General features: G+C 37.1%; 1 protein-coding gene across 3 annotated transcripts; it reads right to left on the bottom strand.

Moving 5' to 3' along the window:
- Positions 1–220: 220 nt before the first annotated feature.
- TRPC1 (transient receptor potential cation channel subfamily C member 1) lies at positions 221–22,843 on the bottom strand. 3 transcript variants are annotated; one of them, XM_080605289.1, is made up of 13 exons: positions 22,509–22,843; positions 20,732–20,886; positions 19,326–19,427; positions 18,271–18,473; positions 14,645–14,776; positions 13,707–13,902; positions 13,006–13,342; positions 10,223–10,362; positions 7,954–8,097; positions 4,009–4,187; positions 3,659–3,860; positions 2,914–3,108; positions 221–2,114 (listed from the first exon to the last, which is right to left on the bottom strand). In XM_080605289.1, the coding sequence occupies exons 1-13, from the start codon at positions 22,642–22,644 to the stop codon at positions 1,887–1,889; spliced, it is 2,349 nt and encodes a 782-aa protein (XP_080461415.1). In that variant the 5' UTR covers positions 22,645–22,843; the 3' UTR covers positions 221–1,886. The 3 variants fall into 3 exon arrangements, with proteins under 3 accessions (XP_080461415.1, XP_080461417.1, XP_080461416.1); XM_080605291.1 differs by having other exon boundaries at positions 20,732–20,920; positions 22,509–22,648; XM_080605290.1 differs by lacking the exon at positions 19,326–19,427 and having other exon boundaries at positions 22,509–22,841.
- Positions 22,844–24,666: the final 1,823 nt, after the last annotated feature.

Here is a 24,666-nt window from a genome sequence, read left to right as displayed (position 1 = left end):
TAGGATCCAATCTAGCTTGTTCAGAACTAGCTCAGATGTTGCTTCATGTCACAGCAGGAAACCAGGTAAATGAACTTAAAGTTAGAAGGACAGTTCTAAAAGGAAAAACAAATAACATTAATAGCAGCTATATTCCTTAGAATTCCTATCTTAACATGACAAAGCAATTACTTTCAATACGTTACCTAAAATAGCGTGTTTCAAATATGACCAATATTAATACATTTTTCAAAGAGCTTTTATTTGTTGGCTTTCTCTCTCAGATATACATAACATACAGCAGTTTTTATGTTGGTGTATTATTCAAACATGAGATCCCCATCCAAATACAAAATTCAGTGATCCTCTCTGCTTTGAAAACAAGAGATTAGCTTCTCATTCACATGAAAAGAGACTGTTCAGAATGCCTCTATACCGTAAGACTTGAAGCATAATATTAAACCCTAGTTCAGATATGGATAATTTCATAGTACAGAAAATATAATACCTTTACGAGAAAAAGTTTTATAAGAATTCCTTCAAGAAAAGTAAACATTTATGTAAGCCTTCACCCTCTATCAGCCTCCGAAAATCAACTGTAGTCAAAGACCATTATGGCTACCTGCGCCTTCTGGACGTAAGACCATTTAGAAGAGCACCATCATAACAGTAAAATTCTCAATCAATCCTTTAACTGTCATAAATATACTTATTTCAGAATCAAAAATACAGGCTTCTCACATTTCTCAATTACAATTTGTCAACTTGAATTTTAATAAGCATAGAAATCGTATAGGACTCTCTAGCACAGAAAATCCACAAAGCCCTTACAGTCCATTGTAAGCTAAGTCAAAGCACGTGTTCACAAGAGAATACTCCTGACAGACACACAAAGTAAGTTTCAACTTCGCAACAACTGCGGTTAAAAGAAGGAAAAACAAGTTTAAAATAGGGTAAAATCTCTCTAAGGCAGACCCTTCCATGCTACATCTATCCCATACAATGCATGTTCTCACAGAAAGAAGTGTAGTGTTTCAGAGGAACTGTTCAGCATTGCAAACAATAGCACTCACGCTCCACCTCAATTTTATTAAATCACTGTATTTAATAACTCAAATAATCAGACTTTAAAACCCCCAAATAGTAGACATTGAAGTTTCATAGGTTACTTTTAAAATCCTGTTGCTGATTTTAATATACATAGTAAAACATACTTATGAGGCACTGCTGAAAAATCCAAGCAGGAATTGATTGTCTTACGTAAAACCATAAATGTCCTAGAAACATTTGGTCTGTTTTGAGCCCAAAATTTCAATGTTCCCATGAAAGGGAAGAGTCTTGATTTCATTTTCTGTGTTCTAGAAATGTCAGTACACAGTCAGAATAGTTTACAAAACTTGGCACTAGAACTGCCTCTTTCAGAGCCACACAGTCTTCACATGCACTGTAACCTACAGTCAAACATTATTTCCAACTGTGTTGGAAATTTTCTATTATTCTATATCCAACTTTTCTATTAAAAATAAACATAGTCTGGATTTTTGTTTTAAAAAGCCTTCTCGCACAACTTGAAAAAACAAGTATCAAAAAGGAACAGCAAAAATAGAAGAAATAAACATATTGTGCTAATTATGAAGCTCTGACACCTGACAGCCACAGTCTGAGGAACATTTAAAAAAAATCCTATATACATTGTATATACACACTACGATTAAGAGCGTAAGAAAATTACTGTAACTATTTTTGCATTTAATTCCACCACTTCCTCATCTAGCTGAAACTCATGCAAACATTTTCAAAGGTATTGTTGTGCAATAATCTCCTTCTATATTTAGTCTTGCAACAGAATTAGATCAACACTTTCACCTAAAGGTATCTGAAGATGGACACTTCTCATTTGTTAGGCCTTAATTTCTTGGATAAAACATCGCATATTTAGAAGTTCGAAAGCCAAGTAGGTCTCTCATTTCATTTCGGAATTTTGATAAGTCTTGCCGCAGTTCATTTAGGTTTTCCACGGTTGCCTGATCTGTGCTTTGCATCTTCTGTCTCATGGATGTCAAGTAACGGTGGACTAAGCAGCACATCACCTTTTGATAATTCTCATCTCTCTTCTGCTTCAGATTTCTCCATTCCTTTGAACAAATATTACACATTTACTTAAGCAAAAGTAATTTTTGAGCCCTAAAGCCTATATACAAACAGAGAAAGAATAGAACAAAATAAGGAAGTGTTTCTATATACACACCCTGATGTGCACAAATGTACAATACATGTAAACTCTTAGCAAAATTTAAATTAAATGATAAACTGCTGTTCCAGCAAAACAAAATTTTTAACCTACCTGGCTTGGTAATTGTCCTATGAGCAATTGTGAGTTCCATAATCCCTAGTGCTTCTCTGTTGACATTCTGTCAAGTCTTTGAATTTAGTTTATTTTTTTATTTATTTTATATTTTTTTAACAGCAAGAAGATGCAAAATTACAGGGTACAGTAAAAATATTTTGACACTTCTTTAGTAAATTACAAGCAAATTACTTTCCTGCAAGCATGCTCACCATTTTGCAAGCATACCTCACCGTCCTGCAAGCATACCTCACCATTTTTGAGATTAGCACATACTTCCTTGTGGTTACTCTAAGTTTTCAATCAAAGCAGATTTCTAGACTACTGCTGGGGCAATTGTGGGGGTTGGAAAAAGGATGGGGGTTGAAAATCCCCAAACTGTAAGTTAACAGAATCTTACTTAAGTAGAAATAGCTAAAATGTATTTGTTTATATTTTGGATGCAACGCACATTATCCTGTAATTCCTAATGATCTCAGTAGCACTCACCATGTGACAGGCAGCTTCATACAGCAATCTGCTGATTCATTTTAATAAGCAGCATCTTTCCAGCTTCAGAGCCTACAATTCTCCCAATCATTTCTTACCTTAAGGCTATTCTGACGTTTCACTTTGCCACTTGATGTGTGAGAACAGATCCATTTACTGAGACTGTTGAAGAGATAACAGATAGTCTTGGGAGATGGAATAACATTGAAAGGTGGAGGTAGTGTGCATTTGTCATCGAAGTAGCTAAGCCAAAGCTTGGCACGAGCAAATTTCCATTCCTTATCTTCATGATTCTAAAGCATCAGAAACATTAACAGAGATCAGAAGCAAAAAAAAAAAATTAAAATCTATTAAGTTTTATTTTCAATTATATTAATAACTGACCACTATTTGATTTTTATTATACAGCATTTTAATATACACCCTGCTACACTAATAATAAAAAATCAAAATAGGAAGTATATCTATTAAATTCACCATATACTCTGGATTAAATAGAAAATTCAGCTATTAAACTCCACATTAAATGACCAAAATCAGAAGTACCACACCTAAAGAAGAATAGAATCTTGACTTGAACAGCAATGAATCTGAATCTGAGCAATTGAAAGTCTTCAATTCCCAGAGCGCCAAAGCTTTGATTATTCTATGTGAACATACAGATTCTCTACTTTATTTGGATCAAAGCAAATAAAAACTTCATTTTTGAAGGAAAGATGTCACTTGTGAGTTTACAGCTCATTCATGGAAGTTTGCAGATTAGTCTGCACACTGTAGCAAGAGATTTGTATAAAATCCAAGATGTGGCTAGCAATTTTTGATAATTAATCAGAAACTACTTACTGCTATCAGCTGAAAACTTTTATGAAGCATTGCCACAAGGAGTTTAGTTAATACTATCACAACCACCACGTTGTAGGTACCAACAATAACAGCCCCCACAAACGACTGTAATTCTTCCCCATAGCTAAAGCGCGTGACAAAGATCGCTACATGTGCCAGCGAGAAGATATACCAGAACAGAGCAAAACAGGTGCCAATAAACCTGCAAAAATAAACAAAAAATGGTTAGGTAAGGCAAAAATCATGTGAGTTCAGTTGATGTAAAATTCAAGTTCAGTGAAAAAATTCCAGTTTTAATTAGTAGGAATTAAGGCCCAGAATACAGATATATTTCAGACATGTCAACTCACGAATGGAATGTGTCATTGCTCTGTTTCTCACAGAAAATCCCTGCACAGTCCCGTTCTTCTTCATTTACAGTAAATCCTTTATCATAAAGCTGTGTCAATCCAATTGTGAATGAGAACAGGACAAGAAGAAACATGCCTAGAAATTTTCCAAAATCTTGCAGCATCTGTCCCATTGAAATCTGTAAAATAGATTTATTCCCTGTTTTAGTAAAATGTGTAATTATTTGTGTTCTTTCTTTCACACTCTAATCAATTAAAAAAATCTATTTATATTCTAGCACCTTATATTTTTGAGTTAAAGAGATCACAAAACTGGGAGTTATCTTTGTGCCATTTTTCAGTGACAATTTCATTCACAAGAAAATTTATGTGATATGTTCTTACCTTTCAATAATATATACATCTTATGCTGTATTCATAATGCTACTGATAATCAAGTGCTCATAAATCAAAAGATAAAAGCAATAAATGAGATGGATTTGAACACAACTATCATAACAGAAAATAAAATAAAAAGCCACAAGGAAGTTACTGAAGTTAAGAAAACACTTAATGAAGAACTGAACTTTTGTTTCCATCAAACCATTTGGAATTGTAATTGACGACCACTACTCAAAAATAACATACCAAAGACCATCTGCAGAACACAGAATTACTTCACTGTATGCTTTATGTAAGATTTTAAATATACACAATGTGTAGGTGTATAAGCACATAAAAAACGATTGCTGTGAAGTACACAAGATTGGACACTAAATTCAAATCATTAGCTTCCATTTCAAAATATCCTATAAATAAGTTCGCAAAAAAAGTTAACTTTGGAATTTTTCCTATGAAAAGGCCTTTCCTAAGAAAGACCTTGACTTTAAAAAAAAAAAAAAACACTTTTTTTATACAGACAGAATAAACTGTTGAGAGCATTTAAATTATTCTTCCTACAAGCTTCTTCAGTGACCGATTCACTATTATAAAGAATGCAAATAAACAAAATGGGGTTGGATAAATCTATTCCTATATATAAACTACTAAAATCCTGCATATCCTAATACAATATGAATCACAATCTGTACCAAGTCACAGTCCAGAACAGTATCAGTGGTCAGGTTTTTTAAGTACAAGTTTACTGAGACCTGAATTGCCAGCTCCTGCTCCCTCCCATGCCGCAGGAGACTCACCGAGTACCCCTGTAGCACAGCACATTCTCTACGATTCTCTGCAGTTTGCCACAGAGACTTAAAGATTACATGCAACAAGACACAGCTATGCAGTAATTATAATATATAAGTAATTATTTGGTCAGAGGATGAATCAATCCCCATCATACTATTTTATCATATTTATGCTTTCCATAAACAGAAAAAAATACTTTTAACTGACTCACGGTCCAATACAAAAGAGGCAAAGCAGCTGAAAGCTGAAGCAAGAACGTACAAGAAGTGCAAGCTACCCAAAATTTAAACAAAAACCAAACAACAGAAAACCACCACAGAGTGAAGTTATAAACTTGCATTAGCTCAAGTTTTATTAGACAGTAAGTAAAGTAACTGAATGCTTAAAAATAACTCTAGCAGCTAAGAGAGCACAGTAGCTGCCTTTCCCCCCCCCCGTGGGGTTACCGTGCAGTATTTGATTACCACCATTTGAACTTTGTGACCTACTTTCAGAAAATACTGTAAGAGTTGTTGCACAAGCTGTCCTGGCCAACAGGAATAACATAACCTTCAGTGTGCCACTGAATGGAGTGACTGTTGACTGTTTTTATTTACTTGGAAAATTTCATAACATAGGCTCCTAATAAAAAAAACTGTGAAAGATCTAGTACATAAATAAATGTGCACATTAAACAGTGAACCTCTTGAAAATGCGGAGAGACTTCAATGTTCAATCAATTTGTACAACAGCCTAATGCTTACTGCAAGATCAAGACTTAATTTTTTTTTTTTAAAAGTATGCAGGTACATTTCCATTCAAAAATATAAATAAAAAATATGAAAATAATTAACAGCGACTTAGCTAGAGAAAAGGACAAGGAAAATAAAAAGAAAACATCTTTCAGCATTATTAAATTGGTTACACGAGCTATGGACATTCTTTTTAAAGCCCATTTACTGACGATTTTATGAACAGCAATTGAAGAAGCAATTATTTTTTCTTTTCAAATGATTATTTAACTAAAATATTCTAAAAGATAATTATTTGCATAGCAAGATTAAGTACTCCAAATCATTAAAAACAAAGGAATTGAACCTTTAAGTGGAGGCTTTCAGCCAGATCCTGAAGCCTTGATACAAGACCTAGTGATGTGAGCCAAAATTATTTACTATAGAGCCTCCACTGGTGCAGCTCTTGATGCAAAGCAAGAGTTTTTAAAAAAAATGCTACTCTAAAACATTTATCCTGGCTTTATAGTAATGATAATGTTTCTTGCAGAATCCCTTCAGATCATCCTCACTTGCCATAAGCTCTTAAAATTAGTTCTGTTCATTAGGAGAGAAGATAAAGCGTTGATTTCAGACAAATTCCATCAGTATAATCACTAAATGACTACTCTATTTATTCCAAGCAACTTTTCACTCAACACTTACAAACACAACATTGATGTTGACAATCAGCTTTATTAACTAAATCCATTCACTATCAGAAAAACAAAACCACATCAGTAGAAGAAAGAAGTGATCTGATTTGTTATCAGAAATCTCCCAGGAATCTTGATTTGGCCAAAGAAACTAGAAGTACATCTACACAAAGTTTTTTTTTCAGTAAGTTAGGTCTTTAGCAATACAGGTACTTCAATTTGTGAGGGCTTTAGCCTGGCAAAATATCAAAACCAGTCAGCACTGAGGACTCAAGCTAAACAGAAAAACAGCAGACCAGAAAAAAAACGTTGCCATAGACGATATGTATCAGTGGACTAAGAATTGACTTCTGTTCTCAGAATTTTTTTGAAGAAAGTTGCATTCCTCCTTTTAATCTAAAAAGGAGCAAATAAGGTAACTGAATCCTAAGTGTGGTGACTTAGTAATGGCCCAGGTCCTCTTTCCTACCCACAACATGTTAGACATTCTGTGAAGTGCCAAATTCGTCCCTCGAGTCCATTCATTTTATCTGAATTTTAATCACAATGAATAGAACCAAGAACCTACTAACATGATTGTATCTGTGCTTAAAAGAAGAAACATAACAACAACAAAAAAAATACTGCATGGCATAAACTCAGTTGAAAATTCTATGTCTGTTCTCAAGTCAGGACAAGAAAAGCAAATGCTTTCCACAAAAAAAGTGTTAAAACCAAACTTCAAGCAAAGAAAAAAACACCCCACATTTAACTTACAAACTGCTGTGGTCTGTAGTGTTCCACCATCACAGGTGACTGTGAGTGCTCCCAACCCCTCCAGATCACTGAATTAAATGTATTATGTACGTAAAATGTGATTATTATGCATGGGAAAGCTCAAGCAAATTCAAAGAAAGAAGTAAGAAACCTGTTTTTCTTTCTTTTAACTGGCTAGAAGTAGATGATAATTATTTCAATAGTCTTGTTTTTTTTGTTGTTTTTTTTAAACCAAAGTAATGTGCTCATTTACACTCAACTTCAGTGAGATCATCAAAAAACAGAAAGGCTTTTGATTATTCCTTAGTGCTACACATCTCATTTATCTTTTACTGATAAGATGTTAGGGCTACCATTTGCACAGAACTTTACAGGAAAAGCCTAACCTTGCAGTTTTCAAACTTCAAACACGCAATATGTTAAGCTAACAAAAACTGAGAACAAAAAGACAGTATATGTACAATTATTATTAAAAAATAATTATAAAGTGAACTTCACTGTCTTCCCTTCTCTTACCTCTTCCCATCCAAACCAGTACATCTTAGAGGGGAAAATAAAAAAAATAGAAAAGATTAAGATCACACAATATTTTCTCAAGCAGTAATGATATTCACCTGGAGTGGTCCCAGAATAGAGCTGGTTGTGTACATGAAGAACAGGCGTAGGTAACTTAGAACATTAGCAAAAGCAAAAAGACCTTCTGCCACTAATGTAGGATGGAATGCATCCCAATCCTTTCTTTCAGCATAATCATGAAACTGCAATGTAAAAAGAACAAACTCACGTCATTTACATTATAAATACAGAAATGCACCCATGCACCACTCTGTTTTTACCTCCAAAACAGGTAATAGCATAAAATAAATGAACATATATGATTCACAGATGGAGCACCACTTTCAGATATCTCATTCCTTTTAGACAACGGCATTTAAAAAGCCATCCCAGAGGGAGCTAGGAGACGGGGAATGTAAATTCAGCTCCTCACTTGTGTAATGCTAAGCAAATACTTATTCCTCTGTTCTGCTTCCCTTTCCACTCTGTTTTGCATGGTTGGTGGAAACAGGGACTTGTGTGCTATTATAAACATGTGCGGTGACTAGCACAGCAGTCCCCAGTTAAAAAACGATATTAAAACCCTCCTGGGAAAAAAAAAAAAAAATCACACTTACTAGCTTATGTCTTAACCAGTTTTAGAAAGATTTAGAAAGACTTAGGACATGGGGTTCCCTGAAGGGATTTTATGAAAGACTACAGAAAATGGAAGACATAAATAAACTGTTGGTATAAATACACCTGTGAAGTATATCTACTAGGTACTACTCAACTAATTATGGAATACCCACAGATCCCTAACTTTTAGCTTGACTGGAAACATTCAGCATTTATATTATCAGCTTCTACTGTCTTAAAAGGGACACTTAAAGCTAAGGAACAGAAGGCTGCTTTAAATGACTTGCCTGAAAGTATGCTGCACAAAGACAAGAAACAAAGATAAAGATATTTTTATGCATTGCAATTGCATGTGTATAAATCCTTCTGCTCCAAAGCCTCTTCATTTCTTACAGCGTCAGTGTCTATAATATGGTGCTAAGATGTGAAACAGGCATTTTTATTTGGTTTGCTAAATAATTCATACACAATACATTTTGCAAAAAAGTCATCATGTGCTTCTTACATCGGACAGGAGTCCTGCATCTTCAAAAAGGTTACAACTTAAATTAGCAACAAAGGGCTCTAATTTCAGCAAAGGAACTGCTATACTCCTACATACATGCATTGATTCCAAAGCAAATGGTTCAGAAGACAGCCCAACACGGCATTCTTTGTTCCTTTTTTTTTTTTTTTAAAAAAAAAGAAACAAAGCTTTCTTTTCCAAATGATTACCAGCCCCTGAATCACTTATATAAGGACAGAGGAAATGAGCCAAAAATCAGGTTGCAAGGGAAATAAACTACTCCAGTTCTTACCAACTGCCAGAACACCTGTCAACTCACAGTATGCAATACAAAATAATGGTGCTACTGCACTGGCTTGGATTTTGCTAAAATATTCATATTCAATTGGTCTGGCAGCTTGCCATATGCTGTGCAGCTAACAACACATGCAGCAGAATGGAAATGATCATATTCAAAATTTGCATCTTCAATCAAACAATCAAACCAGATGGTTTTTCACAGAGAAAAGACAGGCTCTTCTACAGCCTTGGGGCTTTTGTCCCTACTACTACAAAAACAAACAAACAAACAAAAAACAACAACAATAACAACAAAAAACAATCAAACAACCACAAAAATAACAAAACCAACCACCTATAATGTTTGAGCATATGTCACCAAAACCAACCAAACAAACCCTTCTGTAAGAAAAAAATGCTAGGCAATCTAAACACAGAGGTTACCGCTAGCTTTTCTGCACAGTACTGACCTAAGGAATCACGCTAACTCAAACGCCATACTGGAGGAGCTACATGGGGAGATTTCCCCAAATGAGAATTGAGCCATTTGCAAGACTAGTCAGTTCAAAGGAAGGGGACTCTAACCCTGTTTGGGGTCCCTGACTACTTGGAGCTGTCTTGATGCATTTTCTAACTCCCTTTTCAACTCGTCTACATGTCTGACATTTTCTAACTCCCTAATCAACTTCTCTTTCAAGTTGGAAATGCAGCCAGACCCAAGACCAGAGATCTTATAGAAACAAACCATTGTTAGCTCATCAAATGCATACAATTCCTATCAGAGTCAAACATATAAGTATCAAAATTAACTTTTAATTCTTTTTAGTATTGTCTCTATCTCAAATGTGAGCTCTATTTTCTGTTGAAAGAAGCGAGCTTCTATATTTGCCCACAGGAGCTTCAGATCTATGAAGATGGATGCTCACCTTGTTATGGGCAACTACTTTCAGAGCAAAAGTTGCCAAATACAGGGAATTCATGACAAAACTAAGCTGATTACGGGACTCTTCTAAAAAGTCTTCTAAACCGTCATACCAGAGTCTTTTAACATCTGACCACACCATTCCTGCAGGGGGAAGAGAGGGGAAAAAAAAAGGCTTAGAAGTCAAACTATTTCACTGAATAGTTTTTCTATTACAAGTAAAGCACTTTTGACTGGCTTTGATGGTAAATGAAATGTTAGCAAATAGAAAGAAATCAAAAAATCACATTAAGCACTACTCAAAAGGCAACAAAATATTTGCATTCTTAAGCCTACTTTACAAACTAGGAAATACGTTCTCTGATAAAAATGGCATGAGAGGAAATGAACACGAGAAAAAGCATGCAGTAAAGGGTCAATTTCAGTAAAGGCAGAAGTCCAGAACACATTTTTTTTTCTACAGGAAAAGTATTCAGCTGTTTCCAAAAGCATTATATACCATTACATTACTACCTAAAGCATCACATGGTTTTGTGTGTATGTATTATAAAATGTTCTTTACAACAGTCAGCTCAGTAACTGTTACTAAGAAGATCCAGACTGTCAGTAGAAACATTTCCTGCCCTTACTGATATTATGTAACAACCAGAGAAAATAAACCACAGCTTGAGACTGCAAAAAATGAAAAGTTTAAGTTAGGGTGACAGATATACAAATGTTCAGGATCTTGATAGCAAACTGAATTTTACCACTGCTAACCATGTCTGGCTGTACAGAAAGATATGATTGCTGAGAATTTTACTAACTGAAGGTCTGTTACAGGATGATGTTTTTATAAAACTTTAGAGGACTGTTAGGTGAAATATAATGGCACCTTTGATTTTTATGAATAATCATTTATTTATGGTTTTGTGAGTACTTCAGATGCATGCCTCTATATTTAGGCCAAGAAGAAAAGCAGCATATATATTACTAGTAGTTAAAAACTGTTAGAATTAGTTCAGCTTTTACGACTTTGCAATTTAGACTCTAAAACTTTGGCCCAGCAAGATCAAGTAAATTAAAAAAAAAAAAAGACTTATGTATGAGTATTTGTTCAGTCACATTTACAGCAAAACAAATTTACAGCAAACGTTGAAAGGTATTATACGAAAACTCTGCTGTGCACAGTTAGTTGAAAGACTTGCATAAATCTCCCTTCTTCCTGGTTCAGCATGTATCTCACACTGAATTTGTTAAAGAATCGGTAAAAGGAGTCAGAAAAGTAGATCTTAGACTTATGTAGACAGTAATTTGAGTTCTGTTGGTTTATTTTGCTGGGGAATAAACTTTTATGATTAAGGTTCAACTATGTGGAAAGGAAACTTACTGTATTTGTGCTTTTGAACGTTAATCTAGTAAAACGCAAAACTTGCTGCTACCTCTAAGCATTAGAAATTCTGCTGCGATCATTTTGACATTGATTATTTAGAAGTATTTTAATCCTACCTGAAGTCCACATTAAAATATTACATAAAGAAAACAAGGCCTCTATAGCCTTTCATTAAGATTTCCAAGACCACCTAATGACGCACCTTCCATCTACATTAGATATGATGGATCAACAGAATGTCTAAATCACACAGATTCTCGAAACAGAGGAGGAGTCTGTAATGCTTGCCTGTGCTCTATACTTGAAGCCTTCTAGTTTCTTTTAAGACCCACATGTGTTTGTGTGGGGGTACTGGGGATTTCAAAAATCTGCATGAACTACTCAACAGCTTTAATATAGCTAAACAATTACAGTAATCGTCATTAACAAAGAAAACAACCCACAACTATTTAGAAAAATAGTTTAGAAAAAGATTGTGTTCTCAACTCTATCACTGCTTTTTAAAATTCCAGTCAACCAAATGATATGTATCTACTTACATCATATTAAAGTGTAAGTTTCCAAGATTTTATTTATCAAATTTTAATTTAAAAACAAAAACAAACAAAAAACAAGCCAAAAAACATATTAAAAGATTTAATGATTTTTCAACCAAAACAAAAGTTCAGGAGGAACCTAATACATAAAAATTATACCTCTGCTCCCTCTACTGCATAAACCAGAATTAACATGCATCATTTCAGGTACAGTTATGATAACTGGTGATAATGACAAACAGAATTGTAAAGTTACAATACTGGAAAAGAGCCCTGGAATAAATTAAAAACTTGCTATATTGTTTACTGATAAGAAGCACAAAATGTTTGACTCACAGTGATTAAACCATCTACATACTAAACAATACTATCTGTTCACAAAAAAAAAATCTTGAAAAACTTAAGGTAATGTCGGAACTAAATTAATTCCTCAACTTAGCACCAAAGAAAATTAGTTGAGGAACACACACTTGCTTTCCTCTGCGCTATTATCATCATTGTTATTGTTATAGATCAGAACTTAAAAACATTCCAAATCTAGGAAGTTAGACAGCTTTTACATTCGTTACTGCACAACTGAATCTCACTTGCATCACTCCAAATGCTACCCGTTCTTCTGAATGGGTAAAAAATTCACCTTCCTCCCCTGTTAGATCCTACAGCATTCTGTACCTGACACTTCACTTTCTGTGATAACTAGAAATTGTAGTAACATATCACATTCTCTCCTCAAAACACATTTTTCCCCCCTGTAACACTATGCTCAACAGAAGCTTGCTCTTTGCAGGAATGAGTAACATGATGATTTCTGAGAGGTAGTACAAATAGTTATTGTTTAGTCAGTACCAGCAATTGTCATACAACTCACATCATACCTACCAATTAGCCATATTATCAGAAGATAGTCTATTCTCTCAAGGGCTGGCCCCATTGTGTTCTTCTTATTCTCATTATAGACGAGGGAGTACAAATTAAGTAATAAAAGAAATGTGAAATATGAAGCTCCATGAATAATAAACTTCATAAAAGGAGTGTGAATTATTCGACCTACTCGAGATTTAGGGGCTAATAAGTAACACAGGGACAGAACTGGCCAGAAAATGCCAACCATCAAAACAGTCAAAATTTTTTTGCACGTGTGCTTGCGTCGATAGCCTGCCATCTGTCCAAACCACACAGTGTTAAGAAACTGCTGGCAGTTAGACTGAGCAACAAACTGGAAAAAAAAGAAAACAATGAGAAATCAATCTCAGGATATCAGGTTGCTTAATACTTAATACTAATTTACTTTATTAAAACTAATTTTCAAGCTATAAAAAACCACCAATGTACAGGAAATAGGAAAAATATTAAGTTGAAATAATTCTCTCAAAGGACAATAAAAGAGCTATGGACCAATTATGATTATAAGCATTCACTATTTCAGTTTCTTTCTAAAGCCAGCAACCAAGCCTGAATTATGCATCCAGAATTTTAATCGTTTCCAGGTTAAGACCACGTTTTGATTTCTAATCAGCAAATTAAATGACTCACTAAAAAGTCTGATATGGAAAGCCCATCAAATTACAGCAAAGACAAACCTCTTTTTGGTTATACTTGATTGCCAGTTTTAAGCGACTTAAGTTCATCCTCTCTTCCAACAATCCTCGCTTGTCTACATGTTCATCGCTAGATGTATGATTCAGAATAACTTCCAGCTCCCGTGAATTCCGTGCTTGTGCGAGCAAGTCTTTAGCAAAGGTTTTGCACTGTTGAGCTAGCTCCTCATAATCATTTCTGAAAGACACAGAAACAGTAGATACTACTACACTGAAAACAAGAGTTTCCATTAGCTTATTAACTATCCATTTTGGTTGGGATTGTATATTGTGCAAATGAAAAAGTCGTATTTAAAGATCCAAGCATTCTCGAGACAACTCTGAGTAGGTTTCTACATAACATAACAATTCAGTGTAGTTTGCAACTCCACTAGGGAGAAAAAAGTTGTGAAACAGACTTACAGAATTCTTATTTCTGTCCTAAATTCCATATAAACAGTTAAGGCTTGGAATTATTTGCAGGAGATGAGAAAATGTAGCAGTCACAAAATACGATACCTTTAACTCATAATTTGGACTTGCCACTTGGAAGATAAGCTATTTTGGGATTTGCTTCATTCATCTCATCTGAAAATTGAGGTCTATTCACTGACCATTAATATAATGAACACGAGAAAATAAATCACGTGATTTACTTGTCCCATCTGGCACACAGTACATTTCAGTGCCAAGCTGTATCACAAAAATGTAACAGTACAACTGTTAAGCAAGATAATCAAGTATAATTCATATGCTGTGTAGGAAGGTAGGATTTTACCCCTTACAGAAATTTTAATTTATATAACTTTTTAATTATACCTAATTATCAGATTAAACATTCCAATTAGAAAATAAAAATACAAATAAGCATTTTCTAACATACATATTTCTACATATATTATTTCACAGAAGTATTAAAGTTGGTGTTTTCCAATTCCTACCTGAATTCAACCTCAACAAGACTTAATTCTTTCAAGTCTGCACTAAGTTCAAAAGCTCGCAGAATTGGATCCTCCTCCGTTAACATTATTAAAGCAGGACTGGCCAAACACCGGTAAATGTCAAGACGAAACCTGTGACAAAAGAACAGCAAGCAAAATGAAGATGCTTCATTTGATTAACAGGTTCAGATCAGAACCTATTTCAAGAGTTTGCATAAAACAGCTTCAAGACAAAACAATGGGCCTTCCTAAAGACAGAAACCTTAATTAAATGTAGCATGTCGTGAAAAACACCGTCCTTCAAATACTTTGAACCTTCACCATTCTGAGTATCAAAAATTAGCTGCCAAACCAGTTTCCTCTTCTTTTTCTCACTACTTCAGCTATTTCCAGTACCATCAGCAGAAAGCCGTCAATTAAGGTAATACTATTGGTAAAATATTGACATTTTAAGTGTTACGTAATAGTTCTTAAGGTTCTTCACGGGGAAATACGGGAGAAGATTACCTTTAATGCTTCACTTCCCTATTTGAACAAACTAAATTAAAAACAGTGGGGGAGAGATAGCAAAAGAGCCCTAATATCTCAGCTGCTTCAGATAGGTAAAATTATCCCAGGTAGACCATGAAGTAAGGCCAAAACAAAAAGTCTGTACACTTTCTTCATATCCACAAGAGAAGGAAACTTGCATCCTTGATTCAAAATATTCCTCACTTGAAACAGATTTGTGCCAGCAGCTTTCCAAATTCTATGGAAAGCAAACCGGATTTCCATGAATGCAGAAATGTTTGGGGTTCCTCATTCCTTTATAATAATCATGTGGTCAAAACTGTGGACCATGACAGAGGTGAGTTAGGGAGCACTCTATCCCCACTCCAGAAGCAGGACATTTTAGACAAACTTACTCAGATGGGTTACCAGTTCTATTTTGCACAACGGTATTATTTTTGAAGCATTAGTGTTATGTCTCCTGATAATACTGTGCTCAGAGATATATCATCTAACTCAAACACCCGAAGTAAGCACCCAGTCTTTTTGTAAAATCCTCTGCAGAACTTTGGCTACCAGCAACTTTCAGTGTACATTCATAAAAACACATTTTAAACTGCAATATATTAAAAGTCTTAGACGACACCACACAACATACCTGAGTCTGGTATGAGAGCAGTATTTAAAATTGGTAATACCAGTTAGAGCCAAAATTTCAAAAACTAGTTTGGCATGAAACAAACATAAAAGTCTCTTTTTGGGGTAGAACTTCAAGCATCTAGAACTCTGAAAATAAGAAAAGTCCACTAGAGGTATGGCCCACATTTGTCTCTTAAGGTGCACAAGGCTCACACACAGTTCTGATGCAGACTCCTCATTAAGGATATTGCAAATGACCAAGAGGGAGGCTGTGCTGACCCTCGGACCACTAATTTCAGTCCTCAGCTGTGCTCAGGAGCCCAGGCCAAGAGCCTCTAGAACCAGCTGGATGCCCAGCCCCTAAGAAGCCATTGCCATCCCCAGTCCATGAACAACTCCAGGAGCTCCTCTTCTACTCAATGCTCCAGTTTATGTCACACCTTTTTCATAATCCTCATCCTCCAAATCGCTTACCACCATTTCCCTCTGGCTGCGAAGGTGGTCCAGTAGGATTAGTAACCGAAAAGACACCATTCAGTCTGCAATTCTAATTAAAGCTGTTCAAAACTCTGAGTCAACCACCGCCCACAACCATCTTCCTAAATAATGCCACACCAAAAGAGTCCAAGACATGACACTACTTTCCTGTTTCAGTAGGGTTAAATTATCATTTGCTTAAAACTGAAAGTAAATCAAGTTTCAGCACTCACCAAGTAGACAAAGCACAGTGCATACTCTTCTCCATTTGTAGAAAATCTCCCTATCAAAGGCCTATGTCCCCTTTAAGACTGTAGCTAACACAGATGCCATACGAAAAGCCGGAGTTCTCAGGGGCTGGGAGACTCAGCTGCTTTGACTCAGCAACTAGGTATATCCCAGTAAGTTTTTCAAACTCCTTAACAAGGACAAGATAATTAGCATCCAAGTATGACGACATACATTTTGACTGGCCTTTCCAAACTTGTTGCTTAAGAAAAACACAAACCATATTAAGGAAAAAATTAAGCAGACTTTTTCTTCCTCTCCTAAGGCTGGCACAAAGAAATAATAATTACAGAATAAAGAACATGTGGTACAGACAAATACATACAGTCTTGCATTTTCTACTGTTCTCACTAATATTCTCCACATTCAGTTTCTTGAAATATTATTCCCCTTTCCATTCTTTCATGTTTCTTGTCAGCTGAAAAATCAGCATTATCCAGACAGGAAAACAGAAAAAAGATATTCCAAAGTTCTTAGAGGACTGGAATTCCTTAAGCTAGAACAGGTTCTTTCCAGATTGCTGGATACAGCTAAATAGCAACCATAAGCAACTTGTAAACATAAAAAAAATAAAAATCAACAAAATAGCAAAGAGACCAGAAAAATAATTCTTCTGCTTGACTCAAGTTTGAATAACATAAGAGCAAAGAGTCATTAAATTTCTTATTGTGTGTTTTACGGAATATCCCTCTCGATTTGCTACCACAATTACTGCTAGGTCATTTGTAGAGGGGTTCATAATGCTACGTGGATTACAGAAAATTCAGGAAAAGCATCTGTTTTACCCTGTCGGAACTTGCAACTCCCAAAGACTGAAATAAAAATCTGTTAACTTGTATTTGAAACTAGGATGGATATCTCAAACATCTCGAAGTTTATTTGCTTGGGATACACTGACAGCTTTTCTCACATCGAAGTTAAGGATGGTATCAGCTGGATGTTGCTATCACAGGTACCAGAATGTGGCTTGTAGTATCTGCATAGCAGTCATAATCATCCTTTCATTTCTCTTCTTTTATTTTAGTTACTGAGACATGTACCAAAGTCATTATGTAATAATTAATGGTATACTTTGAGTGCAGTTCACTCATAACCTTTGAGGTTGGTCATTTTTTTCTCCCCCAAACTCTTATAAATTAAATTGCATTCAGCCTTCAAATACATTATCAAGTTAACGAGATAAAATATATGGTTAAGATTGGTAAATCCCTTTCCCCATTTGCACCTTTACTAGCAAACTTCCTACTTTCAAGAATACTGGAAAAAAATGTCTTTAGCTTACAATCATCTATCCATGCTACATATGAACTTATAGAAACAGGATAAAGTTTTATACACCTCCTCATTCTGGCTCACAAAAAAAAAAAAAAAGGCACTGTTAAATAACTTAAGAAAAATTTTATTTGCACAGTTCCTAAGCTCCCAAGCCACTGACAGCTAGAACGTTTATGAAACAACTAGTTAAAAAAAAAAAAAAAGGTACTTAGCTTAATATGTACAATGAGTAAGAATGTAAGACAAAAATGAAAGAAAGCCATCACCTTATACCAGCCAATTCAAGCACAATCCACCCCGAAAACTACCATCTATGACAACAGACACTACAATACAATGAAGGGAACCACTTCTAAAGCTCACCTTAAGAGAAAAAGGAAATACACTGAATCAGACCCAGGCGATACAAGGAAATTAAGACAATACCTTCATTATTGTCTATAATTGATAAGTCTTACCTGGAATGTCGCAGACTATCTTTTTTGTTTTTTGCAGTACAGAGCGTGCATTCACAGCCTACAGCGTGAGGTTTGGGTAGCGATATATCTTGCTTTAACAGCATGGTGAGAATTTCATAGTTATTACGATGAGCAGCTAAAATGACAGGTGCCACATCCATGGTCGTTGAGTACTCTGGGTTCTGAATGCGTTCCATTAGTTTCTAGAATAAAATGTAGGAAGTATCTAAATTTATTACATACAGCTGTATTACAGTGTTTACACGCAAGTTATTTTTGACTGTTCAACAGTGCTCCCAATGAATTCCTCCTTCAAAATATTTTTTAAAGTTTCATAACATGAAAATGAGGGAAAAATTGTAACAACATTCAAACACTTCTCATATAAGTACTGGAAAAAGAACAATAGACACGGGATGTTTCTGGGTTATTAAGAAAGAAAACCTAACATTCAGTGCCTACCTTCTCCAATATACACGTATATGATATTAAGAAGTGTATTTTGCTCTATTTTGATGAAAAAAAACATATTTACTATCTAAGTGCAGGAAAAATATCCTGACTGTAACACACAGTGTTATTCAATGCATTATGCCTTCCCTCCTTTCATCTGCCTCTCCTTATTTCATACTTAAGCATCACCAGGGTAAGTTTCTAAGTTTCAAATGATTAATTTCAAGGTGAAGATTTGACGTTTACAGATTTGCCTGAAAACTCTAGGAAGCTCAATATATGAATACACTGGTCAAGACTGCTAATTAACTTGCAAACTCTTGACAACAAAAGATTTTATAACCACTCTACTTTTTTCTCCTGAAGCATTTGTTAGCATTTGCCATGCATAAAACCACTGGATTCTTACAGGCAGTAAAGCAAAACAACATATTCTACACTTCAATACCAAAGACTCCATAAAAATAATCTCTGATGTCTACATTCTAAGACTTTATGACATGCAGAATTTCATTTAAGGACATTGCTTTAAATACTACAGTTACCCAGAATGTACAGCCCCCTACTCCCCAACCAAAATCCAAGGAATAACAACACTCAACTACAATGGTTGGTCTGGAAGATCTTTTTGGCCGGTGATTAAGCAGAATGTCAACAGCTCCCACCACTTCTGAGTCAATAGCCACCAAAAGTGCATCTGATGACTAAGGAAAGAAAACAAGCTGTATGTAAAAACAGCAGCACCTTAAACAGAATGAAGAGTCAATTTAAAGCCAAACTAAATAATAATTTAAAATTTATTAAATTAAAATTTATTAATTTTATTTTCTTAAAAGTACTATAAAATATTCTGCACTATCACCATGGATCAGGATACAAATTTACGCTGTCATTCCAGGAGCCTGCATAGTACTACTGACAATTTGTTTTATTGCATGAACAGCAAAAGAACCGGGTGCAAAAATTACATCAACAGTGATATAGGAGACTCAAGAAAATCAGGTTCTAAGGGACAGGTTACTAAGAAGGCTGTGGAAGTGTCCACTACAAACGTTAAAACCAAGTGTCTGTGTAACACAGCTCAGATATATCAGACACTTCAGGCCTGCCTTCCTAGTTCTGTGGTAAAGCTATGAATACAAGGTTATTTTTTCCTGGACTCATAACTACTTCTGAAACACCTCTGAAGTTAAGCTACATAGGTTTTCATTTTCCCCTACAGCTGACAGCGTTCTTTTTAATTCACTTTAGAAAATTCAAATGTTTAGTTTAAAAATAAGAGAAGGACACACCTTTTATTACTGCCACTAAAATAGAGATCCAGGGAGAAGAAAGCTGCTTGTTTTTTTTCCCTGTCCAATATTAAACAACCTAACAAAGAGGAATATCTTTCCCTGTCTTAGGTACTTAAAAGTATCATAGCTAAAACTCTCCCAGCAGTAGCAGAGCATGCTTATAGCAGTATAGCATAGCCAAGCAAGCACCGTTAGTATGAAGCTGCCTCTGCCATCCAGCACAGACCAGGTTTTACAGAAAAGCACTAAAGGAATGAATGCCCGCCTTAAATTGAAATCCTCTAAGAGAATCTGCATTCATCTAACTGTGCTCCCACTTTAAAAATTATTATACTCCAGAGCCAAAGAAGTCTTGACATTCTAAACATTTTAATGTTATGCACTGACTGTACGCTATTTATTTTGTTTGAATATAACATATACATCATATCTAAAACAGGAATAGAATTTAGAATAAAATTTAGAATTGTTAGTATCATTGAAAATGTTAGTATATATTTGCCATGCTAATAAAATTCCACTAGAAGAGTAAATAAGTGAGAAGAAAACAATTTTCACAATTGCTAACTAGAAAAAAAGGATTGAAGTGCCTATAAAGACAGATAGCATTTTCTTAGAAATTCTGATGTGTCAACCAAAAAAGAGTTATATAAAATAGAATAAACAGATTAATGACTACACTTAAAAATTGCAATAATCTATGTGTTGCATACCTGGCAGCCATAATCCAGAAGAAGCTGTAGAATATCCAAATTTTCATTTTCAATGGTTATGGTAACAGCATTTCTTCCAAGCACATCCACACAGTTTATGTTCATTTCACCCGAGCTGTTTTCCTCTAAGAGTTTCTTAACCATGTAGTAGTCACCTGCACCACCAACGTACGAGCATATCTTAGTGTTCTGTTTATTATAAAGCAATAAAAGCATGTGAACATTGTAAGTACCAGCTACCATCAAACAAGACAACATTCCACAACATCTGACAACAGACATTGATACATCAGGCAATTAAGAAGCCCAGATAGATAAGAATTCTCCCATCAGATAGGAACCTAAAGACATATTGGCAGATCTTTCAGGACAGCACCAACATGTACTTTAATCCATCCCCTTAGTTCCAGTCTTACACACACACAAGCAGGGACACTTCTCAAAACTGGGGCAACATTCCGGACATACCCTGTAAGACTGGAAATGTCAACTACATCAGAGGTTTCTCAGTGCAGAGGAGCCATAGCATCAGAGGAGCCCTCTCTACAGTGCTACGAACACATTTGCATCTTACTTCAAAGAAGCCTCATTAGTCTTCTCCATTTCATTCCATTTTTAATGCATACATTATCAAAGCAGGTGTGGTACAATGTCATAAAATTCAAGGTAGCGGGTTTGATGAGCAAGTAAAACTAACTGTAACATGCACACAAGCTGGACTTTCCTATTTGACTTAAGTGCAGACATATTAGTACAAATCCTACCCTATTCAGTATTAATTGCTTCTTCCTGCCAAACGCAGAAGTTTTAAATCATTTTTGTCTTGAGTAACGAATTATTCTGCAGCGTAGAAGGCCATGACAAAGACAGACCGTACTGCAGAATACTTGCAGACAGTTCATCTACAGCCTGTAGGAGTACAGGCTGGAAAACAACTGCCCCACAGACTACAGTTAAATATTGCTTTTGTTGTGCATCCTTTTGGCTCCCTGAATCTCTGTTTATGCTTTGAGAGAAGGCTGTGGCTTGCTGTGCTCTTCAGGACAGACTACACTACCAGCAGGGCTGCGGGCTGTCTAAAGGCAAGGCATCCAGCCCCAGGGAGGGCCAGAACCAGGTTCTGAAGCGCACTGGCTGACATCTCTGCACCAGCTCCCCCAGCTGTAACTTACCTAGACACAGGGCCAGCAGGCAGGTCTGCACAGAAACATCTCCTTCGAGAACTGGGCTTACGTCCCGAAGCACACATAACCATTCACCACACGATCAAAAGCTTGTCTTTGAGCCCAGTGTTTTTAAAACATTAAGATTAGTTTAAGACTGTTTTTCTACCCGAGGTAAAAAAAAAAAAAAAAGTACACTAAAAATTACTAAGCCTGGTGTTTTAGAAAGGAAAATCTCTTCACGTCCATCTCTGCGGGTGCGATTCATAGGAACCTTGTCTCGTGCGTCTTGGGGATATGTAGATAAGCTGCCCATCCTAAATCAACCTTAACGGTGAAGACAGCAAAGGCTTTAGCAACTCCTCTGGGGTGACAAGAACTCCCTCACAAACACGGGACCGGCCCAGCGCCCCAAGTACGCGGGGCGGCGGGAGGCCGCGGGGCTGGGCCGCCTGCGGGACCGGGCCGCCTGCGGGACCGGGCGCTGAGGGGAGGCCGGCACCCCCCCGGGGCTCCCCCCCGCACCGCCGGGGCCGCGACGGCAGCGCGGAGATGGGCTGGGGCCTTCGGAACAAGAGGCCTCGACCTCCGCTCCCCGAGGGCGCGGCCCGTACCTTTGTCGCAGGCCAGGAGGAAGAGCTTCTCGTCCAGGGTGGTCTCCTCCTTCACCTGCCGCACGTCCTTTAGCGCCAGCAGCTTGTTCGGCGAGGCCGAGACGGACGGGTCCGCGCTGTGGTACAGGGCGGCCATGGCGCCGGCCCCGCCAGGCCCATCAGAGCGCGACCGGAGCGGTGGCGCCGCGCTGCGGGACCCGCGGCGCTGCGGGGAGCCGCCGGGGGGAGCCGCCGGGGGGAGCCGGGCGGCCGCGCGCAGCGCTGCCAGGCGGGGAGGGCAGGGCTCGGCTGGGCAGGGCTGGGCTGGGCACGGCACGGCGGCCGCTCCCCGCCGCACTGCGCAGGCTCCAATGGCAGCTCGGCCGCTCTGAGGGGCAGCGGGCGGGGAGGAGCACGGCCGGGCGTGCGGCGGCCGCCGGCGCCTCCTGCCGCCCCCCGCGGCTTCGCAGCCCGACCTGTCCTCCCCACGGCGGCTGGGGGTCGGGTGAGCCCCGCACAGGGTCCGCCCGGAGGACTTGGCGGGGCTCCCTGAGGGAAGCGAGGCGACACGAACATAAAGCCGGGGCTTGGCTTGCTGTGGAAAGTGATAGCTGCCAGTTATGCAGTTTGGTACATTATATAAATTCTTTCCTTCGAGATGTAGCCAGTTAGCGGCCCAGAAGAAGATGGTTGGCTGACTACAGCGTCAGAGCTTTTTTTACTTAAACTTAGCTATAACGACTTAAAAGGTGGTTGGTTAATGGTTGTACTCTTTAAACAGCTACTGTGTTTGTTCTCATCTTTAACACATGCCCATGACAGTGAAAAGAAGGAGGAGGTTGCTCCTGAAACACCCTTTCCGTTTCATCTAAGTTTGAAAAAATGTATAAGGAGATTTCTTTCCCTTGAAGGGAACAAAGCAATACAGATATGCATTACACAACATCAAATAAAAACCCTACACCATAATTTGCTGACTGCCAGAGCAGGTGAATATAGTACTTTAGAGCTGCGTAGCTCAAGAAGTTAACGCATTCTTGCACAATAAAGCCTCAATAAACCTGAATTTAGCTGATCTTGAATGAGGACTGAGTCTGGTTTGGCTTCAGCATCAGCGTCATACAGAAGTTGAGGTTCTTTGCCCTATTTATAACCTCAAATACAAAATAAGTACCTATCAAGTATTGCTAATTTATTATTGTCCAGACAATACAAACCAGTACAGAGACAAATTGTTCTAAATCCAAGTAATTAATTCTCTAAACCTCCTAGTATTCTCTTACAGAAAGGAAAACCAAATAGATGCATCCAATTCTCTGTTAATAGGTTGGGCCAAATACTGAAGATATAAAGCTTAGTGTGACTGGCCACTCATCATCATCCCTGGGTTTTGCCATACCTTAATGACCATTTTAAGGAGCTGAGAGAAAAAGTAGTGGCTTCACACCTTAAAACAAAAAGTCCAGTTTTTAGTTTTCCGTCTTCCTTAGGGTTTGGCTTCCTTATTGGTTTATTAAACATCTAGCTCCTGAATCTTTGGTGAAAATTTATGGCTGCAGAGAAAGCTACAAATACTTGCTTTGAAAAACAATATGAAAATAATTGTCTTATCTCATCTAGACAATGTACCAGTCTTTCTATACAAAACCTCTACACATGTGCTATGTACTTTGTGTGATAAATTAGCAGGTGTTTGTTCATTGTCTTTAAAAGGAACTCAGAGAATCTGCTGAGAAGATAAGGTTTTGCAATTTACGACCTTGTTAAGGGGAAGAATAAGCAAGTAGATAGTGGGGAGGGGGCGCTGGATAAACGTCCTTGGTAAAACAAAGACTCTGTGAAATACTGTTTGCCGCTTTACTACCCTTGAACACGAGCACAACGCATGATCATTGAAAGAAACAGAACGAACTGCGCAGCTTCAGAAGATTCAACAAGTCCTGACAAGCCGAAACTTGGATGCTATAAAACGGCGACACTGAAAAGGGAAAGTCGCGTGCTGTGATGGAGCGGAGACTCCCCAGCCGCCCAGCGCTGTTTTGCTTGTACCTGCTTACTTAATTAATAAGTTATCTTCGACCAGAAAATTGCGTGGTCTCGCTTATAACACTTTGGGAAAAAAATAAAAATCAAAAGGAACAATCTATAAGGAAATGCAATACATCAAGATGAACCCCCA

This window comes from Anser brachyrhynchus (assembly GCF_964034855.1).
Source record: "Anser brachyrhynchus genome assembly, chromosome: 9".
NCBI lineage: Eukaryota > Metazoa > Chordata > Aves > Anseriformes > Anatidae > Anser > Anser brachyrhynchus.
This window is presented reverse-complemented; position numbering and strand designations above follow the sequence as displayed.